At 34.4% G+C, this 21865-nt stretch overlaps 1 protein-coding gene across 4 annotated transcripts in view; it reads left to right on the top strand.

Moving 5' to 3' along the window:
* The window catches only part of GRIK2 (glutamate ionotropic receptor kainate type subunit 2), a 654115-nt gene that overhangs the window by 380443 nt on the left and 251807 nt on the right, over positions 1-21865 (top strand). For all 4 annotated transcript variants that reach the window (XM_058566570.1, XM_058566566.1, XM_058566567.1 and 1 more), the window contains exons 7-8: positions 4229-4372; positions 6872-6979. In XM_058566570.1, coding sequence (XP_058422553.1) covers positions 4229-4372; positions 6872-6979 — 252 coding nt within the window. The remainder of the gene's footprint in view (positions 1-4228; positions 4373-6871; positions 6980-21865) is intronic.

The raw sequence follows: 21865 nt of genomic DNA, 5'->3' as shown, positions 1-21865 counted from the left end.
TCTATGAGTCTGTTTCTGTTTTGTTTGTTTGTTTTGTTTTTAAGATTCCACATATAAGTGATATCATATGGTATTTGTCTTTCTCAGTCTGACTTATTTCACTTAACATAATACTCTCTAGGTCCATCCGTGTTGTCACAAATGGCAAGATTTCATTCTTTTTATGGCTGAGTAATATTGCGTCGAGTATATATACCACATCTTCTTTATCCATTCGTCTATCAATGGGCACTTAGGTTGCTTCTATATCTTGGTTATTGTAAATAATGCTGCAATGAACACAAGGGCACATATATGTTTTTGAACTATTGTTTTTATTTTCTTTGAATAAATACCCAGAAGTGGAATTGCTGGATTGTATGGTAGTTCTATTTTGAATATTTTGAGGAACCTCTGTACTATTTTCCATAGTGGCTGCACCAATTTACATTCCCACCAGCAGTGTATGAGGGTTCTCTTCTTTCCACATGCCTGTCAAAACTTGTTATTTGTTGTGTTTTTATTAATAGCTATTCTGAGAGGTGTGAGATGATATCTCGGTGTGGTTTTGACTTCATTTCCCTGATAATTAGTGATGTTAAACAGCTTTTCATGTGTCTTGGCCATCTGTATGTCTCCTTTGGAAAAATGTCTATTCAGGTCCTCTGCTCATTTTTTTGATATTGACTTTATGAGTTCTTTACGTATTTTGGGTATTAACTCCTTATTGGATTTATCACTTGCAAATATCTTCTTCCATTCAGCAGGGTGTCTTTTTGTTTTGTTGATGGTTTTCTTCACTGTGCAAAGGCTTTTTAGTTTGATATAGTCCCATTTGTTTATTTTCACTTTTGTTGCCCTTGCCTGAGGAGACAGATCCAAAAAAATATTGCTAAGACCAATGTCAAAGAGTTTACTACCTATGTTTTTTCCTATGTCTTAAATTTAAATCTTTAATCTACTTTTAGTTTTTGTGTGTGTGTGTGTGTGTGTGTGTGTGTGTGTGATGAAGATTGGCCCTGAGCTAACATCTGCCAATCCTCCTTTTTTTTTTTTTTGCTGAAGAAGACTGACCCTGGGTTAACATCCATGCCCATCTTCCTCTACTTTATATGGGATGCCGCCACAGCATGGCTTGACAAGCAGTGCGTCGGTGCGTGCTTGGGGTCCGAACCAGCGAACCCTGGCCCACCACAGTGGAGCGCGTGCACCCAACCACTTGTGCCACTGGGCTGGCCCCTGTTTTATAGTTTTTAGAGTACAGGTCTTTCACCTCCTGGGTTAAATTTATTCCTAGGTATTTTATTCTTTTTGATGCAATTGTAAAAGGGATTGTTTTCTTCATTTCTCTTTCAGATAGTTCATTGTTAGTGTACAGAAATACATCAGATTTGTGTATATTAATTTTGTATCCTGAAACTTCACTGAATTCATTTATTAGTTCTAATGGTTTTTTGGTGGAGTCTTTAGGATTTTTTTATATGTAGTATCATGTCATTTGCAAATAGTGACAGTTTTACTTCTTTCTTTCCAATTTGGATGCCTTCTATTTCTTTTTCTTAACTAATTGCTATAGCTAGGACTTCCAATACTAGGTTGAATAAAAGGCGCAAAAGTGGGTGTTCTTTTCTTGTTTCCTAAATCAACATATTTTAAATTGGGAATTCACGAAGTAATTTGATTAGCAACTTTTTAACTACTTAACAGTTTTTTCTCTAGGGTTTATCTTACAGTTCAATAAATATTATCTCCCTTTTATAATTTCATTTAAAATCACAGATCTCAAATAGTTTTATTATCTACTAGTGTATCCACTGATCTTGAAGCTGAAACTGCGTACCAAAAATTATTTTTCAAACCCTTAATTAGGCAAAATTTTTTTTTAGTATTGTTATTTTAGGTAAGGTTACTATTCTAGGATTTTTGTATAAGACACATAAAATCGTATAAGTCAGTAAGTCATGGCGGAATGGTAGGAATATCATAGTTTATGTTCTTTTAGTTATTTTATGAAAATAGATCAAAATTTCCATCTTGGAATAATTGGAATGGTGTTTATTAACACTCCATCTTAAAAAAATTGTAGAAATTAAAGAAAAAGAAAAAATTAAAATTATAGTCATTACTAACTCCCAAGAGTAATCACTGTTATCATTTTAATGAATTTTCTTCCCTTCAATATTTTTTTTGTTATTGTTGTTGTTTATATAACATGCACTATGGTAGTTAAGAATGCTAGCTATGAACAGAGAGGCTGTTTGAATCTGGGCCTCTCGCCTTCTTAGCTGTGTAACTTTGATTTCTCAACTTCTCTCAACCATCTTTTTGTCATTTGTAAAATGGCAACAATAGTAGTATTTTTATTAAACCATTATTTTGAGGATTAAATAAGTTAAATAGTACATATTAAGTACTCATAAAGATGTATATAATGGTTTATGCTGGAAATACAGTTCTGTATAATCTATTTTTATACTTAGCATTGTATCACATGCAATTTCCCATCTAATTGATTATATTTCAAAACATGATTTTTAATGGTTATATAAAATATCATTGTGATTTTATTGTGTTTCCTTATTTTGAACATTCAGTATGTTTCCAATTCTTTTTTAAAATAAGTAATGTATATAGGCTTTGTTCTTATCTCTGATTTTCTTAGGACAAATATCAGAAAGAGAAATTACTGCATTAAAAAGAACATGGTTATTTTTAAGGATCCCTTGTGGTGCAAAATGCAAAATTGCCCTTTATCTTCCCTCTAGTAGTGCCTGAAAGTGTTTGTTTCTCTGTACCTTTGTTAACAGTGATATATATATTTTTAATTATTTTATTTTGAAATCAACTCTGTCTTTTATATCTTGGTAACTATTCTTATGACCACCTGTGTGGTATATGAAATTTGTCCTCTGAGTGTTAATTCAGGCCAAAGACAAATATCAGTCTAATCCTCAGGCTCACGATGGATGCCTGTATCAATTCCACCATTCTAGTTTTCAATATGCAGCCATCGGAGCATGTGAAAGTAGTCAGCTGGTATTTACAAAATGAAGGTTATGAATCTGAGCTATATTCCCCAAAGATTTATGAACTATAAAATGGTATTATTATTATGTTCTGTCATTACATTGTACTCTTTTAGCAGTCTTCCATTTTATGTGGTAAAGTTCCTTAGGATCCATTTGCATGAAAGCTACTGTGTGTACTGATTTTGTATTGTATTGTGGCAAATGCTATAATCTACAGGGTTCCTATTCATTTTGGAATTCATTTCACAGCTCACTAATTGTGTGAATGAGAAGAGAAAATATATGCTTTTATTCCGAAGCATGCCAAGCAGATGGCCCAAAGTTCATTGCTACCAGCACTGTTGGTGTGGCCCTCTTCTGTAGGTAGTGAGCCTGGCATTGATCCATCAGACACAATGTGAGGGTCCATTTAACACAGCACTTGACAGTCGCTGAGCCTCTGGTTTGTTAGGACTTATAAACGTTTTATTTTTTATCATCCACTTCTAAAATGGTCAGTCATTTAAGCAGGTGCAGACACAGTAGAACTCATATTAGTTTTACTTGAGATGCCAAAATGAACTTTTATTCATATGGAAATTTGGGGAAAAGAAAACAGTACAGGGGGTTAAGCTTAGTTTCTTGAAAAGGGATTAATACATGTATTGAGCTTCAAAACTGTAACATCATTTCTGAGATTGAACCTTTTGAAAAATTGAAGAAAAGATCAGGATTTATATCTTTAAGCTTTTTAGGTGAATCTCCTTTCAAATCTTTTTTGTTCCTATACAAAAATTTTTGGTTATTTACTTTTATGTACAACGTGTAATTTATGTAATCATTCAAAATGTTCACAAATGCATTCCTTGTGTGTGTGTGTGTGTGTGTGTGTGTGTGTGTAGTGAGATAGAGTAAGAGAGACAGAGGGAGTGACAAAAAGTGAAATAATGAATGTCTTCACACATTTTCTCTTCAACAGAGGTAGTAGGACAATATGAATTTGGGTTATCACTTCAGGAAATGAAGGGTAGGTCAAATGTTCTAATGGAGCTGATGCAGTCATTTGATGACAATGTCTTATTTGAGAGAACCAGAGCATGTGGAGATATTGTTTTCTCCCTTACATAAGGAAAACTTGGGTATATATTCTCTCATCCCTTCCTTCTCTCCACTGCCAAGCTGCCTACTGTGGCTTTCACGTGTTGTATTGACTCCATGTTTTCTTTTTTCTCGGTTTTCAGACTGATGCTGCTCTAATGTATGATGCTGTGCACGTGGTGTCTGTGGGTGTCCAACAGTTTCCCCAGATGACAGTGAGTTCCTTACAGTGTAATCGACACAAACCCTGGCGCTTCGGGACCCGCTTTATGAGCCTAATTAAAGAGGTAAGTCAGGAGAAGCACACCTGCCTTGTCTCTTTTGTCCTCAAGCTGAATGAATTGACGTTATTGCAGTTTTCCTAACAGGCGACCTTCTACTTTTAAGTCAAACTTTCTCTCTTCCCCCGTACAAGCAAAATTAATATTTTTGCTAAATAACATGGAACAAAAGGAGGAAAATTACATGATAAATAAATGGCTATCCTTCAAAATATCCATGATTATGTAAACAGATGAAATTTTGTGACCTGTGATTTATAACATTGTTAGTTTTCACTTTTCTGAATCTTCACGTGTGTTACTTTTCATTTATGGGGAGATGTAGATATTTAAAGAATGTTTGTTTATATTTTAGGCAACGAAATATGCAATGAATTTTTAACATGAATGCCATTTGCACGACACTAAATTACACCCAATTTGTAAGTCTTAAAGAATTATTATTTAGATCTGTGATTCCTAAATATAATGTCTAGTTATTTCAATTATATTAGCAGTTAACATAAAACAGCATATATGGATTCGGAAAAGCGCAACGTTTGCTTCATATTGCATAATGCAACCATTCTTATGGCCGTTTATCATTTCTGATTACGTCTGTTATAGTTATAGACCAAGCATGCTCATAGTGAGAAAAAAAGGGAAAACTCTTAAAGATCATACACACACACACTCTTCCTATTCTTCCTTTCATGAAGGAAATTCCTTTGTCAGCTTAGAATATTTTTTATTTGATTACAACAGGAGTTTTATATGAAAGTTTAGGCTTTGCTGTAAAAAGTCACAGGTATTATTACCATTTAAGCTTTTTCATTAATAGCTAAAAAGAAATCATCAGTTCATCATATAATAAATTATTAATCATGAAAATAAAAATGCAAATAGGATCATAATGAAGAATCTCTAGGTCCTTGGCAAAGAATATTCATGAATTTTCCTTGTCTAATTCTTATCAAACTCTCAGATAGGTGAAATGATACTCCCTGAAGAATATGCAGCTCTTTTATTGCTCGACACACTCCACATTCTACTTTGACTTCTGATTTAAAACTCAGCATCAGAAAGCTGTAAACACAGTACACAGGTTTGGCTAGTTGAAGAATTGCTTTTTCTGAACACAGCACTTGTCTATTGAGGCGTGTGTCAAACAGTCCCCTAAGAAGCAGTTGTATGAAACTCACTGTTGCGTTTATTGTAAAGTGTTACTGAGAACCTTCTCCACTAAATCTCAGTGTCCCTTATGAGGAGCAGCAGGAGACATTTCTCTCAGGTCTCAGTACCAGGAAAAGTTGTGCTTTTGCTGAGCAATTGGTGTGTCTTATAGACCCTGTATATTGTGTTTTCATCATATTTTCTTCTTTGCTTTGGTTGCTAGGAAGTTCAGAATTGAATTTGTGATTGAATTTATTTATCAGTTTCACCTGATGTCCATTTCTTTGCACTGTCTTTATCCCAGATTTGTTATACTATTCCACACTTCTACTCCTGTACATCTTGATCCCATTGTCTATTTTTATACAATACACATTTTTGTTAACACCTTGAAATTATTTTCTTTGGAAGAAATTGGGTTAAAAATAATTATTTCTTGTCTATTGGAGGTCGGTTACCACATGTTTAAATTCAGTGATGACATGTTGCAATATGCATATAGATATACATGATAATTTTTTCTATTTGTTTGTAATTTATTAGCCTAAAACTATTTTAGAATCCCTATGCATAAGTACCCAATAAACACATGGAGCCTAAGAAATGTAATAATGATAATATTCATTTGTAGTCCTTATTGAAATGTTACTCTTACCCTACTGAGTTTTACTTCTTTTGAGTAAGCTCAGATATTTGCTCACCTTTGAAGGGTAGACCCATTACGTAGCTACATTATTATATTCCCACCTCCTCCATGGAGAGCTCCTTCTACAGAAACTGTAGCTTGATGTGAAATAGTTTTGATACATTTCTCCCAGTCTCACTTAAAAGAGGAAATAAAGTAATAAGTGAATTATTCTAAGGGGAAAGTATATAATTGAAGTTGTATAATGCAGGTTTTCCTAGATTCGGTTTCTTTCACTGTAATAAAATATGTTTATTTTCACATTAGTATGAATTTAAGAGTGGTATTTTATAACAGTAGTTCCATTTGTAATCTCCAGTGAGATTGTGACTATCTCATATATTATAATAAGTGACCAAATTCTTCTCACTTTGCTAAAAGAGGTTTGCTATTTAAAACATAGTCTTCAAATTTCTCGTAAAGAAAACTTATACCTGGAAAATACATTACTTAAAATGAAAAATTTACACTAAATTCTTACTGAGACTAGGATCATTTATTTAGAAAAAACATCCTTCAAAGTTCAGAAGGGAATAAAAAATGTTTTAAAAATATGTAGCAATGTAAATTTATGAGAAGTAATAAAGATATTTTCAATTTTTGTAGAAAAATGTTTTCCCTGCCCTTATTTACTAATTGATGCTTTTTCCTTCTTTCTTTTTCCATAGGCGCATTGGGAAGGCCTCACAGGCAGAATAACTTTCAACAAAACCAATGGCTTACGAACAGATTTTGATTTGGATGTGATCAGCCTCAAGGAAGAAGGTCTGGAAAAGGTACTTGTGGCATTCAGTCTATTTACTTTAATTATTGAATGAAACATATATCCTAATGAAGAAATAAAGAAATAGCCCCTGTTGTAGTCACATTTCATTGACATTTGACTTTATTGAGTAACTCTGAAAAAAACATCTTCAATTTACTATACTGAACATAATAATTGACAATTAGGAGTCAGGGATAAAGGATGTCTTAAGACACTTTTTTTTTTAATTTTATTTATTTTTTTAAATAATTTTATTTATTTATTTTTTTCCCCCAAAGCCCCAGTAGATAGTTGTATGTCATAGCTGCACATCCTTCTAGTTGCTGTATGTGGGACGCGGCCTCAGCATGGCCGGAGAAGCAGTGTGTCGGTGCACACCCGGGATCCGAACCCGGGCAGCCAGCAGCGGAGTGCACACACTTAACCGCTAAGCCACGGGGCCGGCCCTTAAGACACTTTAAATATTTTATTTTCTCACCAAGTTTTTCTGATACTCTGTATGTAATGCATATAATCTTAATTATAATATAATATAGCATATATTAATATATTAGTATAATCTTAATTAGGTTATATTATTAGGTAATATTTGCTATAGTAATTAGAAAATATTTGAGTTAATATGGGTCTTTGTATATGCAGCTTACAATCACTTGTGCTTACATAGACTTTCTTACTTAGAAGCAGGCCATAAAAAAGGATTCAATACAGAAACAGGTTTCTACTACTGAGTCATATTCAAGAGAAATGTCTGAATTAATGTGCACAAGTAAGTTACGTATGAACACAAATGCAACACATTGCACTGGATCTGTCTTACTTGATTCCATTTCAGGGGATTGAGGTCAAGTACAAGCAAGGCTAATAGAATTTGGGTATGTCCTTACTTTAAGAACATTTTAGTGTATGTTTGCTTATATTTGTAATATATGCATTTAGATATTTTCCTGATAGAACCATTGCAAGTTATGTATTAAAAAGATATTTTGATAAGAACTTGAGAAGAAATTCTATTTTAGATAATACTGCTTTAAAGATAGTAAGGTATCTTATATTTCATCTAGCAATTGAACATGGAGCATTATTCATAGATAGAAACTGAAGAAAGAAATTGAGTTGGAAGAAGGGCTCTGTTAGCCTGAGAGATAACAGCATATTTGAATGTTGATTCAAATGATGCAGGAGAGAGAAAACACAAATTTTTGATAATGTCACCAAAACAAGGAGAAATACATCATGACCAACTGATGACGGAAGCTGATAGGGGCATTACTTCCTCCCGCTGAGAGTTTCACATTTCGCCTTTTGTCAAGATCATGCAAAGTCAGGAATCTCTTGTAATAAACTGAAACTCAAATATTCATGAGGCAGTTACTTCCTAACTCTCTTGTTTCCAAGATGAGAACATTAGTCTATACCAGGACTGGAATTGATAATGGTGGAATTTAGTCAGCTCTTACGGGTTTTATCGTGTTTACTGGGGACGTTACTATCTTGCTTTTTGGAAGTATGCAATCACTAGGATGAGCTTCGACTATTGCTTGTATTTCAACACGTCAACATAAAAATGGTGATGCTCTTCATGTTACTGTAGACTCAGTACTGTCTTGGACTCCAAATAAAGAAAACATTGGAGCAGCTTTCTCTAGGCTGTAATGTGGATTATAGAAAGGCCCTGAATACAGTGGTTATCAAATACGTATGATGATCTACCATACTGAGAATACGACAATGGGAGTTAGACATGTTGCCCTGACATTTTGTAAATGTTTTTTATTCTCCTCTGAAATTTGAAAATTTTTGTTAAATTAATTACACACAGTCCTTATCCTCAGGGGTCTTGTTACATAGAATGGTTACATAACACACATTTGTAAATAAATACAATGGAAAGTTGTCTCTTTCACCTGTCAAAAGGGTAATGAAAGAATTATTGATTGGTAGAGATTGAGTCATTTCAGAAAGAGGTAACAGTAAAGGGAAAGACATAGCATAGTGTTTGATTTGATCATAAGATATATGTATATATACACACACACACCCCTACGTACAGGAGAAGTGGGAAATAGAACGAAAATGCTATTTTGAGTCATACGGTAAATGTAACTTCGAGATATTTGCATGTATTAGTATACAATGTAAGTTCAAAGAGAGATTAACCTGGAGGCCTAGTAGTTGCTTGGTAAGATATTATAGTTTGGAATAATTTTAGTATGGAGCCATGAATTTAAAACTATTCTGAGAATGGAAGTGAGAGATGAATAAACAGTGACAGAAGGCATTAACTGAATCTTCAGCAATGTTGTTAGTTCAAGGAATAGCAGAGCACTGGGATTATGTTTTTAAGGAATAATGGAGGAGCCAGGTGGCAAAAGTGGGAGAAGCCAATGATAAAGGTAGAAATCAAAGATTGGAGAAGAAATTAGTGGAAGAAATTAATATTAGAAAGAAATTGCGTGAGTCTCCTGAGAAAAGAGATAAGATACTGAGAATGAGTGAAGCTAAGTTAGAGAGAAATGAATTAAAAGATTTCACATCAAATGTTTTCAATATTTTCAAAAATAAGTACATAAAGTCATTAGCTAAAAGAGGGAGGGGAGATTTAGTTTAGTCAGATCTTAAGAATAATGGAAATGTTTTGGAAATTCCATTGTGGCAGACTTGACTTTGACTCAGTAGGACTAAAGTGCTACTAAGTAGCAAAAGGCACTCATTGTTTTAATTTAGTAGAATGGTTAAGAGATCAAGGACTAGATTTAGACAGAATTGGACTCAAATCTTTGTTCTGCCGTTTACCATTTATGGACAAGTTTCTTAATCTCTCTAAAACACAATGTCTTCAGTTGTTTCATGGGGTAATAGCAATATTTGCTTCATGAAGACTAATAAATCTCATTGATATTACTTTTATTTTTTCCTGAAAAGAATAGTTACCAACCCATAGGTGAAAAGACAGAGTTCCTACCTTGATAGAGTTCACAGTTTGGAAGGTTCAATAGACGGTGATGCAGGAGGTTTAAATTGCAATTCCAGATCTATCATAACAATTGTGTGAATTTCATCCTTTCACCCAACTACTTTATGCCAAATTCCTCATCTCAAAAAAAAAGTAGAATGCAAAGGGCTTTCCTTTTGGACAGATTGAAGTGAGAATATAATGGTCTCTAAAATAATCTGGAAATACCATCTTTATAGGGATTGAGGCTAGGAATTTTAACTCTCTCAATTCTATCTTATGACTGGGTGAGGAAAATGAACCAAGATAATGTGTAAAATGCTAGCTTTATCTATAACTGCTCATGCTACTGCTGTTTACTAGTTTTGCCTTGGTCATCTTTGACCAGCACACTTCATGTATTCATTTAATTCTCTAACAGAAATGCAGTGAACATCTATTTTGTGCTCTTCTGAAGGTTATGGTCTAGTGAAGGATACCTACCAATAATAAATGGACTCTTAAAATTATAATATAGGATTATGCAGTAATAACTGCTAAAAATAAAGATGTTTGTATGTCATTAAAATGACATATTTTGGGTCATTTTCTGAAATGTGAACCTTAGGATTGAAACAGTTAATAGGAAGAAAGTCCATGCTTCTGATGTTTACAGTCATGGACCAGATAAACCAGGAAGGAATGGGTGTGTTTCTGATGAACAGAGAGAGGTAGGACATGTCAGGGAACTGAGCTGGGGATTGAAATGCTACTGTGGACACATCCTTTCCACTTAGATAGTGCCCGTGGATCAAAGTGAATCCTTTCCACTTTGGAAAAGATTTATCTCAAGAAGGACCTTGGTTGGAACCTAGCCCAGCTAGCCACGGTCCAAGAAGGGTCACTGATACTGCACACACAGCCACCAAGTCTGTCCAAACAAGCTGTCCAGACCATGGCAGTGCCTTCCCTGGAGCAGAAGAGAGGGAATAAGGGGAAAAAACAGGAGGTGACTTTGTCTACCTCAGGCAATAATGGGACAGTTTCTTTCTTTAGGAGCGTGGTATTGAGTACTAACAGTAGGAAAAGGAAAATCAGAATAAGTGATTTTCCCAGCTTGAATTCTTCTAGTCAGTTCAAAGACCATATTGTATATTCTCCTTTTAAAATATGTTTAGAATCCATCCTTTTCTTGCCACATCCATTGCTGTAATCATAGCCAGGAGACCTTTCACCTGGACATCTACCTTGGAGCCCCAACAAGCCTCTCTGTTCTACTCCCCGTTGTAATCCATTCTTCAAACCATGGCAGCCAGCCAATGTCTTTAAAAGCAAATTGATCCTGTCATTCCTCTATTTAAACCCTTTCATTTATTCTTATTGTATTTTGATTAAAATCCAAACATGATTTCTAAAGCATTCCCTCCCTCTCCTCCTCAACTCTCACCAACCTCTCAGGTGTTTTTTATGTTCCGGCTACCCTGGCTTTTTTTCATTTCCTCACAGGTTTAAAGCTTTCTATTACTTTGGCAATAGAGTTTTCCCAGTCTGGAATACCCATCCCAATCCCCTTTGCCTGGGTAACTCTTACTCATCCTGGGGGTCACAGCTTAAATGTTACTTCCTTAGCTACATGTCCCCTAAGCCTGATCAAATGTACGTTTCTCCTAGTGCCATGTACTTTTCCTTCCTGGCACTTATCACAATGTGTAATTATGTAGTTATGTGTACTTTTTTTTTTTTTAAAAAAGGCTGTGTCCCTAGCCAGAATACACATCCTATTAGGTGGGGGAAAAAATGTCCCTTTTCCCGCTGTTTACATATTCAAGTCCTAACAAAGCGTCTGGCACAAAGTACATCCTCAAGAAATATTTATTGACTGTTGAATGAATGAAGGATCACTATGCGAATCATAAGAGGTACTTCACATAGCTCACTCAAGTGTCTGGTGCAGAGTTATTTCCCTATAGCACAGTTTTTTGCCTTTTCCAGCTTTGCTCCATACCTACAGAGTGAGAATAGAGAAATCCAGTAGTTAAGCGATCAGTGGGCTGGGGTTGTGGGTCAAGGCTTCAAGGAGTAAAGGATTTTAGAGTACAGGAGAAGGCAGTACTGAAGTCTGAGCTTACAAAGATGCACCAAATGGTAAATCTGGTCAGAAATTTAATACTTTCTGACACTCCAATATTACATTAAAAAGTAGAAATAATTATTTTATTTATAAATTTTCCCTTGTTATAAGTTTATGGTGTGGAAATAAACAAAGACCACTCAAATGAGAACAAACAAGTTATTATTCAGAGTTTGCTACAGCAGGGGAGTCTGCCACCATCACTTATGTTCAGTGGATTGAAGGGCAGGCAGGGGAGTGGAAAAGCTGTATCGTGGAGAAAAGGAAAGGCCTCAGGTGTGCTCTGATTGGAGATTGTTGCATGCGGAAACTGGAGGTGGGCTAATGAGAAGAGGGGCATCTTGGGTGATTGGTTTGGAGGACATATTTGACTTTCTCTGGTTCATCCTGAGTTGGAAGAGTGACCAAAGAAAGGGAAGCTGGAAGTTACTGAACGAATTTTGACCGTTCTGGGCAGATTGCTGCAGAGGTTGTAGTGTGGCTTCCCAGGATGTTTGCTCCAGGGGTTCTGGGTCAAAGTTCTATTGTCATACATGGTCTGACTGTTGTCTATTTGTATAGTCAGTTTGTCAGTGGAATTATTGGAGTCACTTGGAAGGAGAGGGAAAAATAGCAAAAATGGTAAATGTCAAGAAAAATGGAGGAGACAAAAGTGTCTTTATAACTGACAATAAAATGAGTTTTATAGCTTTTCTTTTGTTTTTAGAATGTGTAACTAGGATGTGGTTTACCATTGGAAATGGTTTAACTTTACTTACGTAGCCCTCCGAATCCTAGCTACGTGCTTAGGAAAGACCAGCTTCAGATGGAACAAAACACATGAATAATGTCATAAGATGTTAAGAAATATTCAGAAGGTTCTTAGATTATAGCTTCAACAGGATTCTGTTTAGAGCAAAAACAGTTGGAAGAGTTTTACACAAAATAGTTTTGAATGGTGGGTTTCCTTTGCAAGATGAGCTATCTAGAAGCCATTATTGGGAAAATAACCACTTATACTAAAAAAAGAATTTCTTCTAAGAAACTATATTGCAATAATAAAATCACTTAATCCTACCACATGATTGAATTTTCTTACTGAATGTCCTTTGTTACCACTATGTACAACGTGTGCTTTCCAAGGAAAAAAAAAAATGTTATTATTATAGTTTGATAGTTGTTCAAATGGATTTTTATTGCACTAGGGAATATTTTCTTCTAAGTAGAGGTGTCAAACTAAAATCATTCTTGTTTACGTCTCCTGTCCTTTCTCTAACATCGCAATTTGCTATCTGTTCTGGTTATTTTGCTGATATTCTGTTGAATGAGATCTTTATGTTAAAATAGAACTTGGAGAAGAGAATTCTCTGTCTCCTTAATGGAAAGAGTCTAATAAATCCTTATTAAAATTGGCTTTGTATATTAATATTATATTAATTTTGAAAAAAACCTAAGGATGAAACTAACACATTTCTCTGGCCAGAGATAGTGATAAGGGGCCTGGAAATGTTTAAGACTATGAACAATTACACCATGTGTTTGCCTCAGCATGCCTTTATAATAAAATCAGCTCCTAACATGTGCGTCCTTAGAGAAAATCTTGACAAAGAAAAGTAGTTACAAAAAGCCATCTTATGGAACATATGTTTGTCAATTTCTACAAAGTTAAGAATTTATATAAATAATAGAAGGCAAGGTAATCCATATTTGCAAACCTTTAAAAAGTTTAAATTTGTCATATTTCACTTTCAAGTGAAGATTCATTTCAACTTTTAACCATCTTTACTTTCTGAATATTCACTGCTTGCATTTGCATACCCACCAGTACAAAAACTGGCATCAGCAATCCATAGGCTTCTTGCTGAAAACTCAGATATTTTGATAATATATGGAGAGGGTACCTGCCTGAGTCTACAGGCATATATGTTCCAGGATCAGAACAAGTTTCAAAGTGCTTTTTGAAGAATTTTTTTTGTAGAGTATTTTTTTTTAAGAAAAGTAATAATTTCTACAGAAATCTTTGCTATTGACCGTTCTCTTGCCTGTAGAATCCTGTACTCATTAACTCCCTATGAAAAAGGTGTCTAAACGGAATTTACAGACTTCAAAATTTATCTAAATCTGAAAATTCACACTTGATAGGTAAGAACTATTTCTTTGATAGATTTCTAGATACCTGACACATAGCAATTTTCATCTTCCTTTCTTCGATGGCATTTGATGCACATACCCTGGTCCCCATGGCAACAATGACCCCCAGTGTTCCCAGGAACTGAGATTTCTTTTGCCTCCCTGTAGGAAAGCAATGCTAATGGTGCTATTGATTAGTAATCTTTAAGCCAGTCAGAAATGTGTTGTTTGCTTCCTAAAAGGCAACAATGCATCCTGGGCAGGATCCAAGCCTACCATCTTTCTTTGGAGATGTTTAATTTGTCTAACTGTTATATAGAATTCATTATTTGCCTTGTCTCACAACTGTACTGACATATTATTATTATTATTATTATTTTTTTTTTTGGTGAGGAAGATTAGCCCTGAGCAAACATTCATTGCCAATCCTCCTCTTTTTGCTGAGGAAGATTGGCCCTGGGCTAACATCTGTGCCCGTCTTCCTCTACTTTGTATGTGGGATGCCTGGCACCCAGACCAGGGTATGTGCACCAAGCCACAGCATGGCTTGACAAGCAGTGCATAGGTCAACCCCTGGGATCTGAACCCATGAACCCCAGTCCACTGAAGCGGAGCATGCAAACTTAACCACTACACCACTGGGCTGGCCCCATGTACTGACATTTTTTTGGTTGTTCGTCAGTGTGTTTATAGTTATTATTTTGCTTAATAACTTTTAACTTTCAGGATGGTAAAATATTTAAGAAAAATATTTACAGATGATGTTTATGTTTAGCAATCAATAGGATTACCTTATTTGATGGCACACAATTTCTTATTTTGGCCCATCAGAGAATGCCAAATATTGACTTTTTTTCTTTCAACTACTGAATTTGAGTTAAACATGTATACTAAACATAATTGTAATGCATTGGTTTGATTTCAAAGTAATATCTGATCTATGTTTTTATCCTTGGAAAAATGGCCCTTAATTGAATGTTATCATGTTGTTATATTTGAGAACAGTTAGTTTATTGATTCAGTTTTATTTAAAAAATCAAAACTACTACCTGTCTTTTAATGCTTTAATTATGTTTAGGGTTGACTTTGCCCTGGACAAAAATAAAAATCCTAAAGGTGAAAAATCTATGTTTATATTAGTCATCCCTTTCTGTGAGATAATTATACATTTATTGATTTATTGTCCTCTTATTAACACTGTAGTTCTTAAATGGTGAAATTTCAGACCCTGTGGAAACTAGTGGAAAGACGGTTTTAGGAAAGTGATTAACTGAGGAGTTTTTTGCACTGTCCTCACAGACCAAGTCACTTATGTGAGAAGGTGGCCCAGTTCCCAGGTAATTGTTCTTTGCTCTGAATTCTCCCTGTCAGGCAGCACAAAGGAATTGCTATAAAACGTTTCATGTCTATCTTTGAGAGATCAAGTGCCAGTTCTTTTTTAAGTGATCTCCTGTTAATACTTAGCCCAATGGAAGTACATTACTATTAATTATTATTAGACAGTACTATTATTAGACAGTAATGCAATTAACTATCTCTACTTTTCATTTAAAAATTCAACGTTAGAAGTCATTTAAAAATTCAACGGTAGAAGAGGTGAAGTAAGTGAGGGGGAAAAAAATCTCTAATTTGCCTGCAACACTTAGCAAGAACACCACTGTGTTGGAAAAATTCTGTCCCCACTATTCATGCACCATATAGGAGAAACCTGAGTTTGCAAATTATCTAGGAAAAATGGGTACACTAGTTAATAGAGAAATATACAGTCCATCAGTGTATATTCAGTCAACTGGAGATAATGTTTATCTCCTAAATAAAAATTAGTGTTTAATATCAATACCTTCCTTGTGCTTTCCACTTCTCAATAACCTCAACTAGTGCTATCAGGGATGTCCTTTCTTCTAAAAGGAATGGTAAATATACTTCTAGGCAAACTACCCTCTATGGGCCATGTGGTTGGAGGCAACTAATTATTGGGAAGAATTGTTTTTAAAGCAAACTTATTTTATGATAGAGATTCCACATTATTCTAAGACTGTTTTAAACATCATGTACCGTGTGGTCTCTCATGATCACCACACAGGCCTTCTTTGGAAAACTACTACTTATGCTCTTTGCTCAAGACAAATATATTTGTCTGACATTAAGTCAAAACAATGTATGATCAGAGAATTCTTTTTCTCTTTTACATTGTTCTGTAATGAAAAACTACATTGCTTTTTTTCCCATCCCCCAACATCCATGGATATATTGTTAGTAAATGTCAACAAGACAATGTAAATAGAATTTTCATAGATTCTATTGTACCAACTATTTTTTTAGTGCAGAATTTATGTTAAATGATTTCTTAAGTTTAAATGAGCTTGACTTTATTTTTAACTAATATTTTTAAACCTAGCCAGAAATGTTTATTTTGTTCCTACTTGAGGAAGTTCTTGGTGTACTTGTCAAACAGATTATTACTGCAAATTCCACAGAGAGTAAGAAATATGTCCCTCTGATTCTGCTTACATGAAGTGGAGCTAATAAATACCTTTAGAAGAAACTAGAAGATGCTAGTTACGGATGAGGTAAACAATTATGTAGCTCAGGGGAGGAAAGAGAAATCTCCTTTGGACAAAAAGGAGTAATATGAGTTGCAAAACAAAGGAAATTTATACTGAGAAAACTGTCAAAAGCAAAGATAAATAAATAACGCATCAACTAATTAAGGAGATACGTCAATAAATAATTTTAAAATCATTCTGAAAACAAATGTTCTTTTCTACATGAAAAAATAAAACAAAGAAACCGAAGAGAAAATATAGTTACCAAGCAAAATTATATGAAGAATTTAAACATTCTTGAGAAATATAAAAGAGAAAGCATAAAATATTTATATAAAATTCTTATAAAATAGATATATTAATATATATAAAATATAGCTCAAGAAAAATGCAAATAAATAGCACAGGTATGTGGCATAATAATCCCAAAAGTTAAATTTGATATTAAGATAAAGCTTGACCAAACCATGAAGAACAAAACATGGTAAGCAAAACATGTAAATATAAAAGAGTAGACACACAATATATATTCAATATTTTACAAATGAATTAATGAATGAATGAGTAGATTCGGAAAGTTAACAACTTAAAAAAATCTGAAAGTTTTCATCATGTAGTAATTCATTTACTTATTCCATTCATCCATTCATTCATTCAATAAATACTCATTGGATGTTTATTATCTATAATAAAAGTGGTAACATCCTTCCCTCAACGCACTTAGATTCTAACAAAGGAAGATAAGATAAATAAAAATTAAATATAATTTTAATTCAAAGCAAAAATAAGCTGCATTTCTGAGACAAATAAGATAATACTTTTATCTCTTCATTCAACCAATATATTCAGAACGTCACGTAGAAAGCCCCTCCTATGTCCTATATTCAAAGACCTTGGGATAAAGACTGAGTAAGCCAGTCTCTATCCTCGGGGATTTAAGTTTTAACTCCAGGAAGTTAAGAAAGGAATTACAATTAAAGTGTAATGTTGTTGGGGGCATTTATAAGTTGTTCTGTCCATTGCTACACAGAAGAGGGAACTGCTTTTCTCAAATGTTGAATCAGTGATCAAGATACGTATGTAAGGTAGTGAAAGGGGTAAAAATATTCCATATAAAGAGTATAAATTTATAGAAGACATGACAACATGAGTAATTCAAGAAAGTTATAAATGCAATAAAACCCACCTTCATAAAGTGGAGAAATGCATTATATTTCTGGCAAATATAATTTGAAAATAACCGTATTCTCTCTCTCTTTTTCTTCCTCTTTCTCTCCCGCATTGAGATTTCAAATGTCCAAATAGAAGAGTACTAGAAGCTTTCAAGGAAAAAATATTTACAAACAAAGAAACAAATATTAGGTTATCTTGAGTCTTTTAAGCAACATTAAATATTAGAAAACATGAATAAGACTTACAGAGCTCTGAAGGAAGTAGACTATGACACAATGTCTTTATTTAGCCAAGTTTTCTTTATATAGGAATGTATCAAAAATATTTTCAAATTAGCAAACAGAAAGAAGCATGTCACATAGTTATCCTTTACAAATATATTAAGTCTTGTTGAAGAGCAATGATAATTGAAAAGCAAACACTCAACCAAAAGAAACTCTGGCTAGAAATCCTAATAAACATCAAAAGCAGGTAAACCATACAGAGAATATTGAATAATTGTCTTAAAGATTATATCAAAAATTACAAATTTTTTCCCTGGAGAGAGATGGACTATAATATACAAAGCAAAAGAAAGAGAGAGGCAGTGTTCACAACCCCAGATTAAATTAACTAAAAATACAGAATACATAGTAGCAGAATGGACCAAAGCAGTGAATTTTCATAGAATAGATGTCGTTTTAGCTTTTATGATCCAATATTAGTTTTAGAATGGTTGTAAAAATTTAAACAAAAGTTGACAATACCCATTAGTAGACTTAAAAATAGGTTCTCTCTCAAATTACCTTGGGAAAAACTGTCTACCAAGAAATTCAGGGGTAGAAAAGAAATAGAGAAAACCAGATAATATGAAAGGAATGGGGCTAAAAATAAGATTCAGGGGAACAAAAGATAGGATATTCAGAAAAATCCATTGGTGGGCCAGCCCCGTGGCTTAGTGGTTAACTGCGCATGCTCCGCTACTGGTGGCCCGGGTTTGGATCCTGGGCCACTTCTCCAGCCATGCTGAGGCCGAGTCCCACATACAGCAACTATAAGGATGTGCAACTATGATGTACAACCATCTACTGGGGCTTTGGGGAAAAATAAAAAGGAGGAGGATTGGCAATAGATGTTAGCTCAGAGCTGGTCTTCCTCAGCAAAAAGAGGAGAATTAGCACGGATGTTAGCTCAGGGCTGATCTTCCTCACAAAGAAAAAGAAAAGGTAAAAGACTTGAGGGAAGTACACTAAAACATTTTCTATGATTGACTGTGGGTATGTGCATGAGTTCAAAGTTTAAGTTGATGTTCTCTTTTCTATCTTTTGTGTATTTTATAATTTGACAACTATAAATGCATTCTTTTTATGACAAGAGGAGCAAATTTAGTTTAAGAACTATTCAGTACATAAAATAAGATAAAAATGAATAGTGCCATAATTTTCTATAGTTCTTTATCATTTTTAAAGCACTTTCACATTACTTATCTAATTTGATCCTTATCATTAGGGTGACTTTGTAATTTATTATCCAAACCATGACATTTTTAATTGTACAAGAGGGTGCTATTAATATTTATGACAGGAAGATAATTGTAAAGTTGAAGTGTCCAAATAAACTAAGGTATAGACTCACTCTACTAAAAACAACTCTGCAAGGTCAACAGTGCTTAGATACCTTTATTCCATTTTAGAACTTAAAAAAGTGCTTAAAAGACTTGATTAAATCATATAATGAAATAATAGTGGTTCTGAAAATAGATTAGAAGAAAAAAGATTGTCTTGGGGCCATCTCAGTAGTGTAGTGATTAAGTTCAAATGCTCTGCTTCAGTGGCCTGTGGTTCACAGGTTCGGATCCTGGGCACAGACCTATGCACTGCTCATCAAGCCATGCTGTGGCAGCATCCCATATATAAAATAGAGGAAGATGGGCACAAATGTTAGCCCAGGGCTAATCTTCCTCAGCAAAAAGAGGAAGGTAGGCAACAGATGTTAGCTCAGGGCAGATCTTCCTCACCAAAAAAAAAAACAAACAAACAAAAAAAAAGACTGTCTTGACTTAGTCCATGGTTCTTGTTCTTTTTTTCTTGCATCTCTTTCTTTTCTACCTTGATACAAGTAACTTAAAACAAAAATAAAATACAAAACAAAAATTAAAAAACAAACCCTGGGGACAATTTCCTCTATCAATAGAAAGTTTTGAATTGTACAGTCCCAGGAGATTTAAAATCTAGGAATCATACAAAATTTTATTTGATTATAATTTGATACCACTGAAATTTTTGAAACTTCATAACATTCTTCTAAGAAACCTGAGATTTACAAAAAGGGATACTTAATATATGTGATTATAGGAAATGATAGATTCACATACTATATGAGCCAGAACCCTTCCATCCAAGTCGTACTAGAAAAGCCACTGACAGAGAGTGAAACCAGGTAAGTATGTGTAGATGAATGAACATTTAGCTAAATTATTTTTTATAAAAGTAATCATGGAGGACAATGGTAAGTGAAATGGCTAATATTTTGTATTAGTGATTTGATTAGAAATTTGAAAAATTTACTGATCGAGCCTGAGGTTTCATGATCAAGCACTAGGCGGACGGCAGCGGGCGAATGATGTTGCCAGTGCTTTGGCTGGTAGAATTATATGTCCGAAAAATCTAGCTATTTAGCCAATGATGAAAAAAGAAAGGAAATAAAATCTAAGGGAACAAATGTGTAATAGGTATTAATTATAGACCAGGGACAGAAAAGTGGCAGTCACTGCAAAATACGACCTGCAGATGTCTTATTTAGCCAACACAGTGTTTTTTAATGATTTTGAATTTGAAACACACTAAGCAGGTCAGCAGGAGTTCCAGGTTTTACATCCCCTCTGCCCTTCTCCACCCAGGTCCCCAGCAGAGGCTCTATGAGCTCTGGGGATGCCTAGCTGGGCACTTGCAAAAAGCACCTGCTCTGGGTACGTTCAGCCCAAGGTGCACAGCTCTGTGAACAGAGCAGGGTTGGGATTGTGGCCCCTACTTGCTACTCTGCCTTGAGATTTTGTGAGATTTAAAAACTGCACGCCCTGCCCTGGAAATTCTTACTACTGTCTCGTGCCCTACCATTTTGCACGTTGATGTTACCCGCCTGGCCCCCGAATGCCTTCCATTATTGACCCTGAATTACAGTTAGACTCCGTCTTTATGACATCATGGTAATCATAATCTAAACTAAAGAAATTTAATTGGCCATAGATAATTTACTTTGGAAAGAATGCTGAATCAATATTTTCTTTCTCATGTATTATTTGGCTTTTTCCTTTATTGACACAAACATCAGGGATATATACTTTTTAATGGTAAGGAAAATTAACTCCATGTAAGAAAATATGGCAAGAGATCTTTTTTTAGACATCACTAAAAGAAAGTTAATATTGAGTCCCTAGTATAGTTACATTCTTGAAAAAATAATTAGAGTTTGCACTTATATACAACTGTTAGAATGACATATCTAGTCTTAGGAATGACAAAAGTCACTAATATTTCTACTTTTGTGCTTCTTCAATTAAAGGAAGATGGATGTCTTAAGAGGTGACTAGGAAAGCTATACAAATGAAAATAGTTATCAAAAAGAATAAATACGATGGAGTATAAAGAAAATTAAAGGCTCATAATATTTCATTTCAATGAGGTTATGTTGATGGGACCCTTATTAGCATATTTAGGTAGACCAGGGTAAACATTACCTGCTAAATCAGTGTCACTTTAAAAATAATTTAATTTATATACAAAGCTTTATTTTAAAGATAAATTGATAATTGATAGTTTTTCTTTCCTTTGAGGAAAATAAGTTGGTAATTGGCTAGGAGGGTAAGGAGGACTAATTTCACTATTGATGACTCCCAGGTCTGAGAGAGTGGGGAAAAGAACTACTGACTTGAGATCTCCTTTTGCCTCTATTCTCCTTTGAGTGATGACTGTATATGATGGTGCAATGGTGCAGGTGCATGTAAACCGCCTGATCTATGCATTT

Source organism: Diceros bicornis, chromosome 23 (assembly GCF_020826845.1).
Source record: "Diceros bicornis minor isolate mBicDic1 chromosome 23, mDicBic1.mat.cur, whole genome shotgun sequence".
NCBI classification, from domain to species: domain Eukaryota; kingdom Metazoa; phylum Chordata; class Mammalia; order Perissodactyla; family Rhinocerotidae; genus Diceros; species Diceros bicornis.
Note: the sequence above shows the minus strand (reverse complement) of the source record. Positions and strands in the feature narration are given on the sequence as shown.